The 22,724-nt window shown below is 32.4% G+C and overlaps 2 protein-coding genes across 2 annotated transcripts; both read right to left on the reverse strand.

The window, feature by feature from the left end:
* Positions 1-39: 39 nt before the first annotated feature.
* LOC134687916 (uncharacterized) lies at positions 40-8,347 on the reverse strand. Its single transcript, XM_063548374.1, has 3 exons — positions 8,230-8,347; positions 6,649-6,808; positions 40-3,246 (listed from the first exon to the last, which is right to left on the reverse strand). The coding sequence occupies exon 3, from the start codon at positions 2,314-2,316 to the stop codon at positions 40-42; it is 2,277 nt and encodes a 758-aa protein (XP_063404444.1). The 5' UTR covers positions 2,317-3,246; positions 6,649-6,808; positions 8,230-8,347.
* Positions 8,348-9,688: 1,341 nt separating this feature from the next.
* On the reverse strand, positions 9,689-21,220 carry LOC134687917 (signal peptide, CUB and EGF-like domain-containing protein 2). The gene is made up of 5 exons (XM_063548375.1): positions 21,113-21,220; positions 20,307-20,435; positions 15,996-16,115; positions 14,369-14,488; positions 9,689-10,583 (listed from the first exon to the last, which is right to left on the reverse strand). Exons 1-5 carry the CDS (start codon positions 21,147-21,149, stop codon positions 10,267-10,269), a joined length of 723 nt encoding a protein of 240 aa, XP_063404445.1. The 5' UTR covers positions 21,150-21,220; the 3' UTR covers positions 9,689-10,266.
* Positions 21,221-22,724: the final 1,504 nt, after the last annotated feature.

The raw sequence follows: 22,724 nt of genomic DNA on the forward strand, positions 1-22,724 counted from the left end.
ACGTAACAAAAATATAACAAAATCCCCGATTTATAGTCTTTAAAAATGCACAGCTTTAGAACTGAACAGATAATAAATAAGTGTACCTTTAACAAAAATCTGAGTGTCATTTGAGGATACATTCGCAACAATATTTTCTGCTATACACTTGTATGTTCCTTCTTGAGGTTGTTGAATATTAATGAGCAGCAGTTCATCTTTATTTGCACCAAATAGAAGAGTTCCATTGTGGTACCAGCTAATAAAAGCTCTTGGATCCCCTATGACATTACAAATGATACTGATGGATGATCCAAGAAGAGCTATTGTTTTCGGAACTGTAATTGAAACATTAGGAGGAACTGTACAGAACAAGTTAGTATTTTTCAACCTTGTTAACAATTCGGTTACTTCTATTAAAAGTCTATTGGTATCTGTTATTGATCTACTGCTGTTAACGATGAGCTCTGAAAACTGATCTTCAAGGATAGTTAATACATTTCTACTGTATTCTAGGTCTGGTATTGTTTCATCATCGAGTATATCATGGAGATGAAAAAACGAGTACAAAATGCAGTCCTGAAAATCCGAGCAATCTGTTTCGTAAAAAAATTCCTTTGAAGTATTCGTCATTCCATGAATCCAGTGATCAATAACAGATATGGAATCTGCATCTGCCATTTGTGAATCAAGAAGCTCCGCTGCGATATTTGAGATATTTGCCATTTGCGAGAGAGACGAATCATCAGAAGTCATATCTGTAGCATTGTCAATTATAGCATTTCGTATATCTTCATCTGTAAGGTTAAATTCTCGCAGAGCGTAGTCGGTGCTTATTCCAAGAGACTCAGCTGTTAAATTGTCGATATTTATCGTCCTATTTATATTATTTATCGTATATCTTACATACATTACGTCATTTAGAGCAATAGTAGATTCATTTGTCATTATATTAAGGCTTTCAATTGATTCTGATAGAAATGAGAATGTGTGACGAAACGATTCACAATTGAAAGCAAAGTACTCAACCCGACTTTTAAATTTGCTCTTGAAGTATATTTCAGAGATATCATCAAAATATGGAAACGAATCATTTGTATATTCGCTTGTGAAATTCATATATTCAGACTGATTAGTCTCATCCCTTTTATAAATTTGTATTATGTGATGCAACCTAGACATTGACTCATACACAATTGCCCTTCTTTTACGTTTCCCAAATATGTCTCCAATGATTTCCATCAAGGTTTTAATAGTAGATTTGGCTATTCTCCACATGCTGAGCTTTGGTTTTTTAAAATCAAATTCAAATCTGAATGTATGCCAATGAAGCTGAAAAGTTTTAAGTTCGCACGACACATCGAAGACGTCTTTGTCTTCAGTTGAAAGTTCAAGATCGAATCTACAGTTTCTGACATCAAGAAGTGACTGAAGACCATATTCCACAATTAAATCAAAAACATGCAATGCTGCTCCTACAATAAATTTTACGGTATCAATATCAGCCTTTGCAACCTCGAGTATCCCCTTTGCAATTTCTAGGTCAAGTTTTGCAACATCAAGCACACCTTCTGCTAAAACAAGAACGACTCTTGATTTGTCAACAACAAGCTGGGCAACAGATACCGCGACTTTAGCTGCATCTAATGCCAGGATTGGAACACGAACAAAAAGTTTAGCAGCTTCTAACGCAACATAGGCTACTGCTCGCACTGCTCGACATGCTACATTAGCAATCCCGCATGCAATGTTTGGTATCCGGATCATACATTTGGTCATTTTAAAGCATGGATAACGGAACCATCCCTTTTTGCATATTTTGAATTTTATTCCAGGAATACATAAGCTATGACAACGTTTTATTTTACATAAACTATCCATATGTTTCTTTGCTGTATCGAGTTTATCGATGGCCCTTTCAAAAGGACCTTTCGCACGATCTAGGGCTTGTTTTGCCTTATTCATAGAATAAACAGCTGTATCGAAATCAGCATTACACTTCCTTACTTTTTGTATCGCTACAGTTAATTTATCTTGGATAAATGAAATGCTATGTTGTGCAGACGATAGCTTCTCTTTAACTGTATTCAGTCGTTTATTTGCACCATCAGCGGCTTTTTGTGATAAAATAAGTAGTCCATCTAGATAACTGCCTCCAAAATCATGTTCTCCCCTTTTCACCACTAGTTCTCCTTTTAAATGATAATTTAAATTGTACCAGTCATCTCCTAGCTCGGTTGAAAGAGATAGTCGGGCAAAGTATACATTCCATAAATTTCCCTCAAGAGCTATAAAAAACTCCTTATTACTTATCAACACGTCCCCTGATACCTTCATTCCCAAGAGTTCAGCATGCACATGCAAATGGGCTACGAATTTGACCGATATCTTACTTAAAGCAATACTTAAAGAGTCACTGAGTTCAAATTTGAAAAAAATATCCCAATTTCTTGTATTTTCCAAGACTCTGCATTTTCCCTAATCGTTTTTGAATGGTTGGACTGGCAAGAATTTTTATTGATGGTTCACCACTCAAGATTTCATACACTTTGTTGAATTTACTGCACTGACCAAGACGGTCAACTGAATATATGAATTCAATGTCCATTTGACCAAATCCAAGTTTGATTAGATATAAATCGACAGAAAATCTTATTCCAAATCCGTTGTAATTTTTAATTGCACTGAAAACTTGACTCCTAACCCTTGATAATAATTTGTCGACGTTTTTCCTAATGATTTGTTGTTCAGTTTTGATAAATCGAGCGATTTTATAAGCAACGACACTTCCCTCAAACTCTAACAAATCGAGCACACCCTGTCCCTTTCTTTTAAAACTGTCAATGTAAGTAGTAAATATATTACCGGTAATTTCAGATATTTGTTTTATGTTGAATTGTCCAGTTTTTATAACATCTGTAAGCATTTGGACAAATGATAATATTAATGTCTGAAAATCGTGTATGAATGTTTGAACGGTATGTGACAAATCCTTCCCAAATCTTACAATTAAATCTGTTAATATATCTCCAAATCGTTGTATTGCGGCACTAAAATCCTCTATGTCAGTCAGAACATTTATTGTAGTATTTGATGTCGGCATATGGTTAGGACTGGTAGTGAAAAATGCAAACAATCTTATATTCATATCAAACACCCAGTCTTGTATAAGTGGAACATCTCGGAATGGATTTAAATTTGACATAAAAGATATAAAGACACCTTCTGGATTTGCATGATTTCCACACCAAGAACGTTCCGTTTGTCCTGAAACAAATATAATGCTTTTGTATTGCTTTAGTGTTGTGTCATAGACACAACAACGCCCATATATACTTTTTAAGATATGTATAAAAAAACTTAAAAAATAGTATTATTATTATCATTATAATAATGTTATTATTATTATTATTATTATTATAATATAATATTTCCCACAGAAAGTAACCAAAAGTTAGCGTGCAATAAATTATAATATTGCACTAGTGCAATAAATCTTCAAAATTCATGACGTCATCCACGACAAAATCTTAGTTTAAATCAATTTTACTTTCAAATATTCTATTGCTATACAATAAAAGGGTTATTACATGAATGTTGTAGAATATTGTCCCTCGTAAAACATATATTGCAATCGCAAGCTCGTGCAATATAAAATTCTACTCGAGACAATATTCCCCAATATTCATGCAATCACCCTATATTATTATTATTATTATTATTATTATTATTATTATTATTATTATTATTATTATTATTATAATTATTATTATTATTATTATTATTATTATTATTATTATTATTAATTATTATTATTATTATTATTATTATCATTATTAAGAATACATACAAAAATATATAATCTTAAGTGTCAGTAACAGTGTTGTTTTGGAATAAAAAACCAGAAATTAAAAAAAACAAAAAAGAAAAAAGAAGGTCATTCTGAGTTGCATTTTGGCACAACTTTTAGGAATTTCGGTCCCTCAATGCTTTTCAACTTCGTAATTTATTTGGCCTTTTTCACTTTTTTGGATTCTAGCGTCACTGATGAGTCTTTTGTAGACGAAACGCGCGTCTGGCGTATATACAAAATTTAGTCCTGGTATCTATGATGAGTTTATCTACCAATATAAAGACATATTTTGATATGAAAATATTAAAATTCAATTTAAAATGTCATTGCCAGCGCAAAAAGATAAGATAAGTAAGATAAATGGGTACTTCATGTTTCCACAAGGTCACTTCCTGTCTGACTTGCAACTTTATGCATACAGTCAATTGATTTATGATGTATAAATATGAATTTCAGGCAAAGGTCAATATATCTAACATTAAATTTTCCTATGACCTTGGCCCTAGTTTCAATGTCATACAGTAAGGACATCAAATCAAAAGACCCTATGTCTCTACTATATTTGGTAAATAAGTTATATCACCATTCATTAGTTTTAAATATGAGAGAGGAAAAGACTTCCACTATGTGTCAATATACCTGTTCAATCAAAATTTTTATGTTACGACATGTAGCATATAACAATTTGGTCATAATATTTTGTCTATTATATCTCATATTGCTTGTGATAATGAAAAATAACAAGATCAAATTAAGATTTAGAATTTCACCTTGACCTTTGACCGTGACCTTATTTTTCTATTATTGGACCAAGGACCTCAAATCAAAGCATCCTAGGTCTCTATCACTTATGGTTTACAAGTTACGAATACAAATCTACAATTTTAAAAACATAAGGGCAATAACTCTAATATGGAGTGTTCGTAACGCTTCGGTCAAAATAATTCGTAACATCCTGAGGATGCAACGAACAATTTGGCAAAATACATCTGTCGATTTCTTATTAGTTTGCAAAGTAGTAGAAATAATAAGTAAAACAGTGTGTGGGTTGATTACTCTGACATAAAAAAAAGTATTTAGTTAAGCGGTGTCAATTAACATCATATAACAAATACATAAGCGACATCTTGTTAAACAATCAAACAGCGAAGTAAAAAAAATATGCGGAAGAAAAAAATCAATTGTCTTGAAAACAATTGTTAACGGTATTCCAAAACATCATTAATTGATTGTTTGATTGATTGATTGATTGATTGGTTGATTGATTGATTGATTGATTGACTAATTAAACACGTAGGACAGGGCATCTTGAAACAACAGGTGAACACAAAACAGATGAGATCTTGGACCCCGTATTAAGCACATGGGACTGAAACATGCATGCAATGATTGATTGGTTGGTTGGTTGGTTTGTTAAACTCGTGGACCGAGCCACAAGAAACACGCAAAAATGTGTTGATAGCCAAGTTCCCGTTTTTAAACATTTGAGACCTAGCCTCATTGAACACGCGAAAATGGAATTAATAGCCTAGTTACCGTGTTTGACCAATTGAGACATAGCCTCTTGGAACATGCGTAAAAGGATTTGATAGCCCCATATTTCAGCACTTGAACAAATGCCTTTAGAAATATTTATGAGCATGTGAAAAGGGAATTGATAGCCTAGTCCCATGTTTAAACACTTGAGACCAAGCAAAGCCTCTAGGAACACGCGAAATAAGAATTGATAGCTTAGTTCCCATGCTTGAACTCTTGAGACCTAGCCTCCAACATGTATAAGAACACGTAAAACAATTGTAAGCTTGTTTCCTTGCTCAAACACCTGGGTTCGAACCTCTAGGAACACGCGAAAAAAGAATTGATAGCATTGTTAAGGTGTTTGAACACTTGATACCTAGCCTTTAGGAACATGTGAAAAGGGAACTGATAGTCTAGTTCCCGTGTTTTAACTTTTGAGATATAGCCTATTGAAACACGCGAAATAAGAATTGATAGCTTAGTTCCCATGCTTGCACTCTTGAGACCTAGCCTCTAAGAAAACGTAAAAGCAAATTAGTAAAACATTTTTGTCGTAATCTTTTACGGTTGTGAAGGAGTAGTGGATATACGAAAAAAAGTGTTTTGGTAATTAACTCTTATAACGTAAAGTGTACGAATAAACGATGTCAGTTTCAAAAGCACAATAACCAACTGCGAAAAATCTAAGCGACATCTTGCAAAACCACAATACAATGCAAGAACAAAATATGGAAAGAAAATGTGGAAAGACCTTAAATTCTGATTTGATAAATGGGATAGTAAACAAAGTCGAAAAGGTTAGTTGGCTTGTGATAATAAACTTAAAGGAAAAATTCTTAATGCATCAAAATGCGCATTCCGACAAATGTTTTCTCTCCGTTAAAGTTCGAGGCCAAATTATTTGAAAAAACAAAAAAAAATATATTATAATGTTTTAAGAGAAGATAAAGAATTACAAGGACATTCATTTTGACTGAATATAAATAGTCTTAGACTGAGAAAAAAGATATAAATATATTTCGAAAAAAAAATCAAAACAAACGTTTCCAAATTCTGCAGATTTAAAAGGAGCTCACTGGATATTTAGAACACACATTTGGGGTAATGAAAACACGGGCTACTACATAAGAGAAAAAAGATGGGCACATAGGGACAACCCCCTCTTGACTGAAAGCATTAACGATTGTGTATTTGGTACAAACACTAAATGACAAGATTGTGATAAGATGATAGATTAACAAACAAACAACACCCATCAGTGTTTTATGATAGACAAAAATGAAATAGACATGACAAACCTCCTATTTCCATGTAAGCGTCTATGCTGGCAGTCATGATGTCCTGAAGTGCTAAGGTTACATCTTTGTTAAACAACTTGAATTTTAATACAGGTGTTACACCTAATTCTTTAACTAGTAACAATGCGTTCCATTCGTCAACAAATAATCCTTTCAGCAACTACAAATAAAAAAATCAAACTTAATAAAAACTAGATGTGTCAAAGCGTCATGAATGGCCCCGTCCCAAAAAGTTGAAAAATCTGCAATTACAATTACACATGTGGACACAAACATGATGGTAGTCTCATATTGATAATATATTCATAATTATAAATTAACAAAACTCAGCTCAAAATGTGGAGGCCTATCGAAAAAAAGTCTGTATAACTGTTTGAACAACAAAACTAAGCTCAATATGTGGAGGTCTATAGACAAAAGTCTGTATAACTGTGATTTTCAACAATTTTCAAAGTTGTAAACCCTTAATTTAGGTAAAAATTAATGGAGAGGAACAAAACTTTCACTTGATAGGTAACTCATCATGAATAACTCAAATACCAAAAATCAGCCAAATATCTGAAAGCGTTTAGAAAAAAGTCCGTATAACTGTGATTTTCAACAATTTTCAAGTTGTAAACCCGTAATTTTGGCAAAAATTAATGGAGAGGATTTTTTTTAACTTGATCTGTAACTCATCATGAGTAACTCACATACAAAATCAGCCCAATATCTGAAAGTTTTAAAAAAAAAGTCCGTATAACTGGGATTTTCAACAATTTATCAAAGTCCAAAGCCCGTAATTTCAGCAAAAATTAGCAGAGCGGAACGAAACTTCTACTTGATCTGTAACTCATCATGGTGAACTCACAAACCAAAAATCATCCCAACATTGGAAGCGTTCAGAGAAAAATACCGTTTAATCGTTTCTTGCGGGATGACGGAATGATGGAATGATGGAATCTCGGAATTTCGGGATTTCGGACAAGGGTAAAACTATATGGAACCGAAAACTTTGTTGCGGGGCCATCAAAAAGAATATCGCAATGCACAATTTCCCTTTCATTCTAAAAAAAGATATCAATGCGTATGATTGCCATGTGGCAACTACCCACCATTGTATAAATGAAGTGGATTTAAAAAGTTAAAGACAACCATAGGGCATTCAACAATGAGAAAAACTCATAATATTTTTGTTATATTGTCAGGGTCTACCATTACGTACACGCCACTTCATTTCTGAAATTGAAAATGTCTTGTTCTGATAAAACTTATTGTATTTATTTTTCTTCATGGAATTTATTTATTCGAAGATACAAGTATGTAGTACCGTCTGCAATTTGATGAGCATATTACCACATATCATAGTCCTCTAATACGTTTCCCAACCAATACACGTAGGAAATCTTTCACATCTTGACATTAAGTGACACATTTACCTTAGACAGTTTGAAAAAAACTAGGTATAGACTATATAACAGCAAACACACAAAAGGTTATAACAATTGTTTACTACCATTCTTTCTAAATTGCAAATATAGTAATAAAACATGCTTGATTTATTCCTATTTGTGTTCATTAAAAGTTTGTATTGTTTCTGACATTAGATATACTTGGCATTGCTAGGAATAAATCAATTTCCCCTTCTAATCTAAGGCTGAAGAAATCTGCATCAAATCCCCATTCAAAGCTACTGTGAAGCCATACGTTAGCGGATGGGAAAACTCTGAAGGCATAAAATTAAATTAAATTAAATACAAACAAAGAAATCCTTACGAAATTCCTTTTTAATTGATTGGAGAAGTGTTTTTTTTATTAATTCAAATTAAATTAACAATAGATATTCGGACGCAACATTTGTCAGGTACATACTGTGCAAGTAACCTGATAAGATTATACGAAGTCAGCAAATTCCATAAAGGCTGAGATCGACGCTCGAACCTCATATGGAATTTACTGACCCCGTGTATATCGTATCAGGTCACAACCTCACTATGTAACGAATATATTTACCGACTCTAGTTATTTGTTGAATTTAGACTACAGTTGTCTAATTGGCAATCATACCACATCTATTCATTTTTATATCAAAGAACTCAAGTGTTCAATAATAAGAACCTAACTTCATTGGTCTGCACAAACAAAGAAACTAATGCAATTTAATATCAACAACCTTGATATAACAATAATAAAAAGAACTTTTAATAATATAAATAATCAAATAGTGCCAAAGCCGTAGATCAACTACTAACCGTGTATTGAAATAAGCCCCACCTTACTTCTAACCTAAAATGAAATATAACCAATCATATATTCCTAGAAATGTATAGGAGGTAAGACAAATATATATAATACGTATCTTTTTTGCACTAGGTCATTTTTGCTTGTGGTTTACTGCTTTTCCACAAAGGGATCAGTAGCTCAATAATGCTAAGTGTGGTTCTGGCATAATTCATAAAACTCCCATCATTAATTTGCCGTTGCTAGATTTAGATTGAAACAAAATTAAGAACCAGCTTCCTCATGGAAAATTAAACATGGATAGAATACAGAATTCTTTTTGGGAACCTTTTTTTATAAACAGCTCACCATGACATGCCACAAATTTGTACTTGGTTGTACAATTTTACGTTTGAGCTTTACTGACAGAATATCATAACTGTCTAAAGCCGTAGTTTTACTTTCATTTTATCTATAACTGAAAACAAAAATTGTTATCCTTTTATGCTTGAACACATGATTGAACCCGCTTCATTTGTATAAACCTGTCCTAAGTCAGAGGTCTGTCGTTCAGCGGTTGTCGTTTGTTGATTGGGTTAAAAGGTTTCTCGTTTCTCGTTTTTATATATATAGATAAGACCGTTAGTTTCCCTGTTTGGATTGTTTAACACCAGTCATTTATGCCTTTTGTAGCTTCAGCTGGCAAAGGCTCCGTGTTGAAGCAGTACTTTACCTTTAATTAGTAACTTTTATACATTGTGACTTGGATGGACAGTTGTCTCATAGGCACCCGTACCACATCTTATTCATATTAAACAACTCATTGACTACTTACGAGTATTGAAAGAAATTATCTCCATTCCATGCAATTATTTCTTTTTTACTGTGAGTTACATCAATGTGTTTAGCTAATGACAATCCTATTCCATGCGGTTTGAAGATCACTCCATAACTCTGTTTTAGAGATCTAAAGATATCAAAGTTTTCAAGAAAGTCGCGCGATTCTGGTGGTATGAGCAGAAATGCTGTTCCTCCATTATCCTGGCAAATGTCAACTACAAGGCTAAATCTATTTCCTGCCAAAGGGGATGGTAAATGGACCTCATTCTCAAATAAAGTAATTGACATATTAGTTCCAAATCTGAATACACTGTATAGACGATCGTCGTAAACTGGAGCCCCTTCACAGTCAGGAATAGCGCTCAATCCCTCTCCGTAAAGCAAGTTCGTTTTTAATTCAGTGATTGAAAGTTCTTTTTCCCCAGATTCGCTGAAACAAATCCAATTTGGCAATACTTCATATAGTCTATCAAACAATGTTGGTATAACAGATCCAATTAATTCATGAATATCCTTTGGTGTTGTTTCAAAAAAGAAACAGGTATGGTTTCGTTTATTGTTTAACTCAATTCCATCTGCTTAAGAGTACTTCAAAGATCCGTAAATTAACTCGAAATTAGAAATCGTTGAAATTACTTCTAACCCTGATATAGAAACTGGCAAGGCAAAGTCTCCAGATTCAACAAATACAATTCCCATGGTAAAATAAATGCTTGAATTAGTTGAAAGTGTATACCAAGACGATGTCGAAGACAAACTAATAATATTTTTAGATATGCCTTTTTCACCACATGATGCCAATTCGAGCACAGCATATCCTTTGGGTAGCAATCTGCGTGCTATTTTATGAACTTCGAATAATGTTTGCTGTAATCCAACGTATGTGCTATTTCTTTCTGATAAAATCGAGAAATAAATTAATGCAAGTGTTTTATATATATGCATGTATATGTGTGTGAAACATGGTGATTAAATGGGTTTTAGTCTTTCATATTTAATAACTGTAGGACATACTTGCGTTAGACATTCAATTGTATTACTGCAACTTAGTTTACTACTCTTACATACAATATGCCGAGTAGCCAGTGATATTACGCACACGGTTACATTATACATTTTGTTTTGGTTTGTTTTTGTTAAACTTTACTTTGTATTGCATTAAATTTTACACCGGCTATTGAGGATTTCGGCCACACTATTTATGTAATGGTTTTGGATTCGATACCCCCGAATGGTAAATGTTTTACACTCTATACATAATATGCATTGAGCCTAGAACATGTAATACTTGAAACTCTTCAGTTATAATCTGCCACAGAAAATCATACTATAACTCCATGTTAATGTATTTGTATTGCACATTTATATTTCTAAATAATTTGAGACACGTCAGTTAAATCCTTAAACAATAGATTAAAATGTATAACCAGTATCATAAACTATACATTATGCTATGTAATCAAACCAAACAGAACAGTGTTTAATTATCAGTGGTATATCTAAAAGAGGGACGAAAGATACCAGAGGGACAGTCAAAATCATAGATTGAAAATAAACTGACAACGTCATGGATGAAAAAATAAAAAGAGAGACAAATAATAGTAAACAAGACACAACATAGAATATTAAAGACTATGCAACACGAATTTGAACTCCACCAAAAACCGGGGGTGATCCCAAGTGATCCGGAAGGGTTAGCAGATCCTGTTCCACATGTGACACCCGTCGTGTTAATATTTGAAAGCTATTGTTTGGCATTATGATAAAATAAAAGAAGAATCTTAGGACACGTATGTCCCCGTTCAAACTTTGTCATTTTCAGAGTTAAAAAGAGAATACCTCTCTAACGGTAAATGCTCATGACTTACTGCTCAAATTCAATTTCTGTCTTTTAGTTTAGGCTCTTAATATTGTGTATACATGCGTTTCATAAAATTAGCATGAACCAAACTGAAGTACAAGTGCGGAACTAAAACACATAGCAAAAGTTGAAGTTTTAAAGGGACATAACTCAAGAACAGTAAGTAACTCACTGCCAAAATGTATATGCAAAACAAGCCTTTTTTGTCCCTGGTCCCTATTTGTAGCATAAGATCATTGTATAGCTAGTTTAATTTAACATTATGGTCTATTGGTTGACGGATGTATCATGGAAAATGTACAAAGATGTTAAGCTTCATATATCGTATATGTATTCTTTCATCTAAATCATCATCATGCACAAGCCTTCTCTGCGATAACAACAAAACATATCTCGTAGTACAATTCAACTTGTTTCTTTCATTCGTAGTTAAAGGATAAAGTACAGAAATTTTAATCATTGAGGATTTTCTGTCCCTGAAGTATATTTGAATATAAATGAAGGCAACAGTGGTATACCGCTGTTCGAAATTCATAAATTGATAGAGAAAAAATCCGAGTAACAAACGAAACCTGAGGGAAAGACATAAAATATAAAAAAATTACGATATAACAGAAACACAACATTAAAATGTAACACACACAGAAACGAACTATAATATAACAATGACAATTTCCCTGACTTGGTACAGGGCATTTTAAGATATAAATGTTGGGTTGAACCTGGTTTTGTGTCATGTCAAACCTCCCGTTTTAATAGCAATGCTATTTATAACATTAAAATGACAGGACTACAATACAAATTAATGGGAGAAAATATAGGACAAAGAAACAAACGATTAATAGCCAACGAAAGGTACTTTGTTAAACATTTAATATGCGAGACGTGCGCTACGTCGACACAAGACTGACCAGCGACGCCCAGAAGAAAAAAGCCAAAACAAGGACAAAGCTGAAAAGCATCGAGGACCAAAAGTTTAAAAAGTCTCGACCAACACGGCGAGGTTTATTCACTTGGGACATATCTTTGTCTTCATATTATGCAGTCTATTATAATACAAATATAACATATCTTTGTCTTCATATTAAGTTCACCTATAACTTTTAATTGACAGTAGATTATATCGCTGATATATCGAATGTGAAAGAAGAGTTATATCTAGTTAAAGCAAGATAAATAGGATATCTGTACTAACTAGTGGTCAAATTAAAGTAGATGGTAGACTATTTGAATATTGCAAAATGTGGGGTTTAGGTGATAATATGGAAACGACAAAATGTGTAATAAATCAGAAAAGGTAAATTCCCAAAAATTCCTTTATAACTATAATGTGTCAGAAAATGCTAAAGATTATCGCTAACTTAGAGATATATTCCACTGATCTGGCAGTTTTAAAGTAGCTAAACATTTCTTTTATCAAAAAGGTTTAAAAGCATATTACAGCCTTTTAAGGCATTTGGTTATTAAAAACCAAAGATAAAAACATTTTTTCATATTTTTGATAACACAGTTAAGCCCATTTTATTATATGGTAGTGGGATGTGGAGTTTCTTGAAAAAAAAAATACAAAACAATAAATAACCCCAAGATGATATTATTTTTTTATCTAATCTATGATAAAATTTGAACATGAAACGTTGCACTTAAAAATGTGTAAACATTTATTAGGTGTAAACAAGAAAACCCCAACTATTGGTGTTTTGAGAGGTTGGTCGTTAACAGCGTTTTCTAGCAACCATTTATAATATGTTAAAGTACTAGAAACATATAGTTCAAAATTGTGATACATTGTTATATGCATGAATGCAAGAATCATCAGAGTTACATGATCTTGATTGAGCTATTTACAAATATCAAAATTTAAATTTAAAAAACTGAGATTTTTTCAAAATTAAAATTAAAATATAACCCCTTTTGGAAAAACGAAATATTTTCCGATTTTAGAGATGGTAATAAGACTAACAAATGGCGTACATATAGACTGTTTAAATCTCAATTTAAATTTGAACCATATTTAGATTTGAATAATGAAAAAGGACATATGATAACTAAATTTCGACTAAGTGCACATAAATTGGAAATAGAAGCAGGAAAATAAAAAAAATGAAGATGTAAATGATAGAATATGTCGAATTTGTTAAATTAATATTGAATTACATTTTTCACTTAAATGTCGAAAATATATAGAAGAGCGCAGGCAATTTTTAGTTATATAGAACACAGGGTGCCAAATAAAAAAAACATTAGCTGATGAGTCAATTTGTCCGGCTTATGAACTCTGAGGATCCCAAGATTATCAAACTTTTAAATAAATATGTTGTCTAATTTAAAAAAAAAAAAAAAAAAAAAAAAGGAAATTCATACAAGTATCACAGCTAATTGATAGATTTTTATTCAAATAAAATTATAGTTATACATATAGGTGAGTATTAAAGAACTGGGGTACTGGACATAATTTATAATTCAATGTACATACCGAATTTTATTGCTGGTCTTAATAGTTTGATTTATTTTTATCTGGTATTTTATTTTTATTTCATCTGCATTGTTATCATTGTATGTACATTTAATGTAATGATTCATCTCAGCTTTGGGAGCTGTGGTTAGCAATAGAAATTATTCTAGTCTATTATATTCCATTAAAAAGAGTATGGATAAATCCTGAAGTTACAAGCCATCTTTGTAAAGCAAAGCAGATGGTAACTGCATTAGAAAAAAAAAGAAAACTGGAAATCCCTTGTAATTGGATATTTATAAAAATTGCAGACAACATAAATATATATATATTGCTAAATTGTGGTGTGTGTATCTAAAACTTACCTGGACATCTACCATCAGCGTTCAGCGGTGGTCCATTTTGACACTGACAATGATAAGAACCTGGTGTATTGACACATATTTCATCGCAACCGCCATTGATCAGCAAACATTCATTGACATCTAAACAAATAGATACATTGCAATGAAATAATGTTTTATTTCAAAATATATAATCAATAGCTTACTTATCTGAAGGAGTTTGGCCCGTCAGATTCTATATATTGCCTTATGGATGAACGGGATATGTCAAATAAGTATACATTTTTCATATTGTCAGTGCTGAAACATCAACTTTTTAGCTGAAACAAATCTCTGGCACAAACAGCTCAGCGCTTGAAAATAGAATAAATATAAAGTGTTATTTCCTGCGTATGAATTGCTTTCCAGGAGCTTTGCGATCCAAAAGTATATAAATAGAATAGCCAAATGTATTTAAGATGAACTTTGACTGAAGGGATTGGAACCTTAGTACCTGAATATTTTTTTTAATTTGTAAACGAGAAGTTCTATATAAAAGAGGGGGGAAAATACCAGAGAGACATTCAAACACATACATTTTTTTTTAAATCGAAAATAAACTGACACCATTGTTAAAAAAGAAAAGGACAAACAGATTTATATAAGTACACAAGACACAACATAAAAAACTAAGGACAAAGGAACATGAACCCTACCAAAACAGGGGTTTATCTTTTTTGCTTTGGAAGGATAGGCAGATCCAGCTTCACATGTGGCACCCGTCGTGTTGCTTATGTTATTACAAACCCTGTAAATAGTCTAATTAGGTAGCTCATATTCGCGAAAAGGAAACGTGATTGAAGTTACGGCATAGGCATATGTTATAAATCATGAACATGTAATTGCCAAAGATCTAAAACGGATAAAAGGAAGAATTTGATGCATACAAATATTAAGAAGCGATTTTGATTAATAATCGTATTTAATGACAAGAAACAGTAACAAGAAATTAGTAGTTAAACACAATTTACACCTAGAACAACTAATAAATCTTATATCAAAAGAAAACCAGCATATGATATATATTGTATACAAACTAACCAATGTCTCCTAAGACAAAAATTTCAGAAGGTCACTTAATATGTTCTGTATATCTTGGGTCTGTTTTTTTATTTCCTCAACATCAATTTAAACACAACTCTCATATTCATCAGGACGAACAGAATGATATTCTTTGAACTTTTCTGGACAGAGATTCAGGGAAATATAGGTTAAATCCTACTGTCCAACAAGAACACTATGCATAAATGTAGACAGAAGACATTTAGTGGTTCTTAATTATCATAGTCATTAAATCACTAAAATGGCCATTAGCTAATATGAATTAAAAGGAATCGGAAGCCTGAAGTTGATGACCCCTTCCCCCCCCCCCACACACACACACACACAACCCGCAGAATGTTTTGTTTTGTTGTTGTAGAGATTGATCCATCAAAAGATATATTCGCCAATGTACTCCACGAACTGAATATTTCGAAAATCTTATGTTATGGAGGAAAAGACACTGGAATTGAGGCTTTTACATAGAGCATAATTATACACTTTAATTTCGATAATTAAAAAATATCAGATTTTTTCAACACGAAAAAATGCATAAACGTAAAAACACCTGAAAAAGATACTCCATCCAATGCGAGTTCATATCCAGTTCTGCAACTGCACTGATATGATCCAACAGTGTTTGCACATAAATGAGCGCATTTTGAAGTCGTTGTACATTCATCAATATCTAAAATACAGTAAATTTAATGACAATAATATAAGTTAGATATACATGTAGATAACAAGTCGTAAACGGTCCGTGGTTATGTTCATCCATTAAACACTTTAGAGACGAAGTAATGGACTAGATCAGAAATTAAGAAGCTTAAAACACCCCACCATATTATAGACTGAGATGTTCACAAATTACCAATACGTTAATGTGGTCATTCTTATAAAACAGGATAACGCAGTAGGTGTATGTTATTGTCATCATTAAAATTTGTCTAATTTACGATTTTCCCGAAAATTGCGAAATTCTTATACGGCAGATTAAGTTATCTGTAGAAAAAAACACCTTTTAAAAACAAGGGAGAAACTGTAAACGCTTTTCATTAGTATGTTTCATATATGAGGGACAGAACGTAAAATAAGGTAACAGTAGTATACCGCTTTCTCTTGTTTAGGTGTAATACCACCAAATCAAGGTACGTCACATCCTGTTGTATGCGAAAAAAGGTCGAAAAAAATATTCCTTTGCATTTGACAGTTGTAGGTAATTAATCCTACATTTTATTGCAGTAAAACTTTTCCGTGCCATAAACATATAACTTGGGTATTTCAAAGAACCGTTATATTTGGGGGATTTCTATAAAATATTTTGTAAACTTGAGGTGACATGGTTACTAAACCTAGTTCATAGATTAAATAAGAAGAGAAATTTGATGGGTTATCTTCCAGTTATTTTCTTATATGAAGGAAATGTAATGTGTAATTTTAAGCTCACCTGGCCTAAAAGGCCAAGTGAGCATTTCTCATCACTTCGCGTCCGTCGTCCGTCGTCTGTCGTCGTCCGTCGTCGTCCGTCGTCGTTAACTTTTACAAAAATCTTCTTCTCTAAAACTACTGGGCCAAATTAAACCAAACTTGGCCACGATCATCATTGATGTATCTAGTTTAAAAATTGTGTGACCCAGCATCAAACCAAGATGGCCGCCACGGCTAAAAATAGAACATGGAGGTTAAATGCAGGTTTTGGTTATTACTCAAAAACCAAAGCATGTAAAGCAAATCTGACAAGGGGTAAAATTGTTTATTTGGTCAAGATCTATCTGCCCTGTAATTTTAAGATGAATGGGACAACCCGTTGTTGGGTTGCTGCCCCTGAAATGGTAATTTTTTTTTTTTTTTGCTGTTTTTGGATATTATCTTGAATATTATTATGGATAGAGATAAACTGTAAACAGCAAAAATGTTCAACAAAGTAAGATTCACAAATAACTCAACAGGACCAAAATGGTCAATTGACCCCTTTAGGAGTTATTGTCCTTTATAGTCAATTTTTAACCATTTTTCGTAAATCTTGGTTAACTTTTACAAAAATCTTCTCCTCTGAAACTACCGGGCCAAATTTTACCAAACATAGCCAGAATCATTATTAGGCTATCTAGTTTAAAAATTGTGTTTTGTGACCGGGCAAATCAACCAAGATGGCAACTACGGCTAAAAATATAACATAGGGGTAAATGGAGTTTTTGGCTTATAACTCAAAAAGCAAAGCATTTAGAGCAAATCTGACATGGGGTAAAAATGTTTATCTGGTCAAGATTTATCTGTATGATAAATCGGACAACTCGTTGTTAGGTTGCTGTCCCTAAATTGGTACTTTTAAGGAAATTTGGATGTTTTTGGTTATTATCTTGAATATTATTATAGATAGAAATAAACTGTAAACAGCAATAATGTACAGCAATTTAAGACTAAAAAAAAGTCAAAATGACCAAAATTGTCAATTGACCCCCTAAGAAGTTATTGTCTTTTATAATCAATATTTAACAATTTTCATAAAATTTGTTTTTTACTACATTTCCACTGAAACTACACGGACAAGTTCATTATAGATATAGATAATCGTAAGCAGCAAGAATGTTCAGTAAAGTAAGATGTACACACACATCACAATCATCTAAACACAATTTTGTCATGAACTGCCTGCTTCCTTTGTTTAATTCACATATACCAAGGTGAGCGACACAGGCTCTTTGGAGCCTCTAGTTTCAATAGTACTGGACAGGATAAAATTTACTCATGCCAAGTATTTCTCCATTTGAAACAAAGATAAATTCCTATTTTTTTTTTAAAAGTGCGAATTTAACATTTATCCTCCAAGTACCGAGGCAGCGTTATTCAAGTTATTGCCTAGCGTCAGTGTGGGGTCGTGATTCTCGTTCACTCTAATTTTCTTAAGAGGAATTTTTGTTACCAGAAGAACAACTACTTGGCAATATTTAAAATGCCGGCGATTTGTATCGTCTTGCCAGCCCTTGGTACTGGTTTTTTTCACTGCGGCCGATTTTATTCAACATAAGATTTCTTGAACAATTTAGTATTAGGGAGTTGCGGAACAATCGCCTATGAGACACATCAACTGTACAAACAATGTTGGTTTAAGCATCTAAAGGTAATCGTACAACCTTCAACAATACGCAAAATCCTTACCATATGCCGCAAGTTTCAACTCACAAAATATTTTTTGGTTCTTATATTTAAAAAAATATTGACGGTAACTTTGTCTTTAATTTTTCACTTTCCAATTAATTTTGTTACAATGTCAGGTAGCCTAGCCATAGAGGACCGTATGAAAGACGTGGATAACTATCAATATAACTGATCCAAAACTTTCGAGACGTTCCGATTATTTTATTCTGACTTCCGGTCAAGAGATAATGAGTGACCCATAGGAAAATCTAAAACTAGTCAATATATAAGCGTGAAACTCAGGTTCTCATTCAAGAACATTTATTATCAGTCAATTCTTACATAGAAACTATAGATATAATATTTCTGCAATTAAGGGTTCAAATTTACGAATTGAAAGATTTTGTCACTTTTGAGGAGGTATTTATTGTTTCATATAGATATAAGAAGATTTGGTATGAGTTCAAATGAAATAATTCTTTATCCAAGTCATTATTTGTAAAATTAAACCATTATAGTTCAAAGTAGGATCTTCAACAAGGAACCTTGGCTCACACAGCAAGCTATATTGGGTCTCAGAAATTACTAGTGTAAACCCATTCAAACAGGAAAACCAACTGTGTAATCTATGTAAAAAACTAGAAACAAGACACAGAAATGAACCACATCAACAAATGACAACGACTAAACATCATGTTCATGACTTAGGACAGGTGCAAGAAAAAGCAGCGGGTTTAAACGTTTGGATATGTACCTTTGGTCTATTTAAATTCTATCATCTTTATTTTCATTTTATCTTGAATTGTAAATGTGTACTATTTAAATCACGGACAAGATTGAGAGATGTCACTGGAATTTAAAATTAATGGTCTTCTAAAAGCAAACAGCATTATACGGAAGCGTATTAGCGCCACACATTTTTTTTTTCCCTATGTTTGCGTTATAACGCAAACCTTTGCGTTACAACGCAAACCTTTGCGTTATAACGCAAACCTTTGCGTTTCAACGCAAACCTTTGCGTTATAACGCAAACCTTTGCGTTATAACGCAAACCTTTGCGTTTCAACGCAAACCTTTGCGTTATAACGCAAACCTTTGCGTTATAACGCAAACCTTTGCGTTATAACGCAAACATTACCTTTGCGTTTAACGCAAAGGTTTGCGTTATAACGCAAACATAGGGAAAAAAAATGTGTGGCGCTAATACGCTTCCGTAGCATTACCCCGATATACTGTTTAAATAACTTGTCATAATTTCACACTTTTCTTGAACCTTTTTTCGATCAACATTAGATAGTATTTTGGACAGAAGAGTTAATCGAATTAAGTTTAAAAGATTTCAATATTCGGGTACAATTCAAATGAAGTGCTTAATTTAAGTTTCGATGAAAGGTTAGTGGTTTTATTTCTTGGTATATCGGTTTCCTCTATTCTGTTATTTTTTGGGCAGGAGAGAATATGTTTGAAATGGAACATTCATTTTCATCTATGAAAGGCTCGCTTAATGTTTTCTGGAACTATTATTCTAACTGAGTATAATAGGTCACGGTTTGTGCTTCAACAGTAAAAATGCTACATAAATAGGTCACATAATTTCCTCGACTACATAATTAAAGCAGAACAAGTTATAAAATCAAACTTTAATGCAGATAATACATCAAGTACTCTAGCATCTCATATTTGTGAAATACTAGGATACAATGAAATAACTAAAAAAAGTATACTGCATAACTTAACACACCTGTACATGTTTTTCCGTCTCTGTTTAGAACAAAACCTATAGCTAGATGACATTGACATTCAAAAGAACCATCTCCATTAATGCATATGTGACTACATCCGCCATTGTTTACCATACATTCATTAACATCTGGAAATGAAAAAATACATTAGTCACGTAATATCCTGGATCCCAACAAATTACATGAATAAACCATATTCATATCATTCAGTACAGTGATGCAAAATCATGTCCCACTCATACAATTTATTGTTACACGATGATGACTGCTGTACCCTTATTTTGACTATTTTATTTATTATGTCTGTTTAGTTCACGCATCATTGTAAATATAAAGGAATTTGATGAGACTGTCATCAAAAGCATCAGGTTCTACATTGAAAATGCATGTACCAAGTCAGGAATATGACAGTTCTGATCCATTTGTTTTTGATTTGTTTTGTCATTTGATTTTGCCATGTGATTATGGACTTTCCGATTGGATTTTTCTCTGAGTTCAGAATTTTTGTGATTTTACTTTTTGGTCACATGTATATGAATCTAAATAAGGTCGATTTATTATCTGGTTAATAACGTACTAGTATCAGCAATGTGTGAAATAATTCGGGTTATTTCGGAAAATTTAACCGACTTAGAGCCAATATGCATTAAATTAACGGGGTTTTTAAACGTTTGAAAAGTTCTCGTTTGTTTTTAACTTTTCTCCTAGAAATCGTAGGTTATTTAGGATTAAAGTACATTTATAGGTTAACAACCATTCCTCATTGTTATAGTTTTAAACTAATATGTTATCTCAAAACACTTACCTTCACATGTTTTCTTGTCATCAAATGTATCCAACATATAACAAGGGCAACTGAAGTGACCAGTATTTGTTGAACAGAAACTATACAAACTATTATTGGATAAACATCTGTTTACATTGTATCTCTACAACAAACATCTCACAATGTGTAAGTTTGTTAGTTTGAATGAGTGTATACATAGCTAGTTCATGACATCAGAAAGAAACCAAAAATTTGACGACTGACATCATTAATCATCAACAGCTTTATAGTAAACAAAACACTGACACTATTAAATGTTTACACAGCTACTTTTGCATAGGTACTATGTCTGTACCAAAAATCTGAAGTACTGCAAATCTACTTCTAATACTCAGTACTAATTTGTTACTCTAAAATTATTGTAATATTTAGGTACCTGTTTTTTACAGTACTTGATTTGTAATTGAAAATTTAAGTACTAAATATTTTTGGTTACAACGTCACATTTTCAGCATTTTGATAGTATGTCTATTTTCAAATTATGATTTTCAAACATGGAATATTGTGATCGCTTTTGGTTTTATTTCTGTACCCAATTTTAAGTACAAATCAAGTACTGTAAAATACAGGTACGTAAATAGTACAATAATTTAAAAGTGAAGAAATAGTGCTTAATATCAAAAGTAAATTTTCAGTACTACAGACTTTAAGTACAAAAATAGTACATGTGCCAAATTGGCTGTGTATCCAATACATTGGCATCATAATTAATATAGTGCGTTACCATGAAAATTCATTGTCTGCATAAACGTAAACAAATCATTGATATTATTAAGTTGTCAATAAACAGCATCTACATGCTACTTTTAAACAAAAATATATCAATTTACTAGTATCTCAATTGTTTGTAAAACAATTGAAAGGTCTTTCCCGTAAAAGTGATGTTTTGGTAATGTTCTTTGTACGACCATTCGTGTGATAAACGACAAGCATACCTTCTGAAACTTTTCGGTTTTTACACTTAATGATCTCATCCGCATACATTTTCGAGATCGGAAGTATGATATATGTAACATAGACTTGATGATCTTTCAATTAATATGCTACAACGCCATGTTCTAGAAATTTGGATTTTTGCACTTAATAACCCTATCCAACTCGTTTTTGAAGGTAAGGAATTTTAAATGTACACATCATGACATTGCATTTGATATACAACAACCTTATCTTAAAAGAAAAAAAAGTGTTGCACTCAATGACCCCACCTACCAAATTTTTGGGGAACGTCAATTTGAAATTTGAAATGTACGCTTTGTCCTCTTTCATTCGATATGCGAAAACCTTACCATCTGAGAAATTTGATTTTTTTTTTGCACTGAACGACACCAACCTTCTCCTGGGATGAAAAAAAAGGTTTTCATTTTTATCGAGAGTTTATTCATACCTTCAATTTGATAAATAAAAGGACTCCTTTCGGCAAAGTGCCAAAACAGATGCAATATCAACTATATAAACAGAACTTATGAAACTTACAAAGTCAATGCAAAACATGAAAATTTCAAATTAATTTTTTAATTTAACATTGTAAAAAATGGGACGATTCCACGGTTCATCAAGGTCACAATGAATAATCAAATATATAATGTATACC

The sequence above is a fragment of the Mytilus trossulus genome, chromosome 10, assembly GCF_036588685.1.
Source record: "Mytilus trossulus isolate FHL-02 chromosome 10, PNRI_Mtr1.1.1.hap1, whole genome shotgun sequence".
In the NCBI taxonomy this organism is placed as follows: domain Eukaryota; kingdom Metazoa; phylum Mollusca; class Bivalvia; order Mytilida; family Mytilidae; genus Mytilus; species Mytilus trossulus.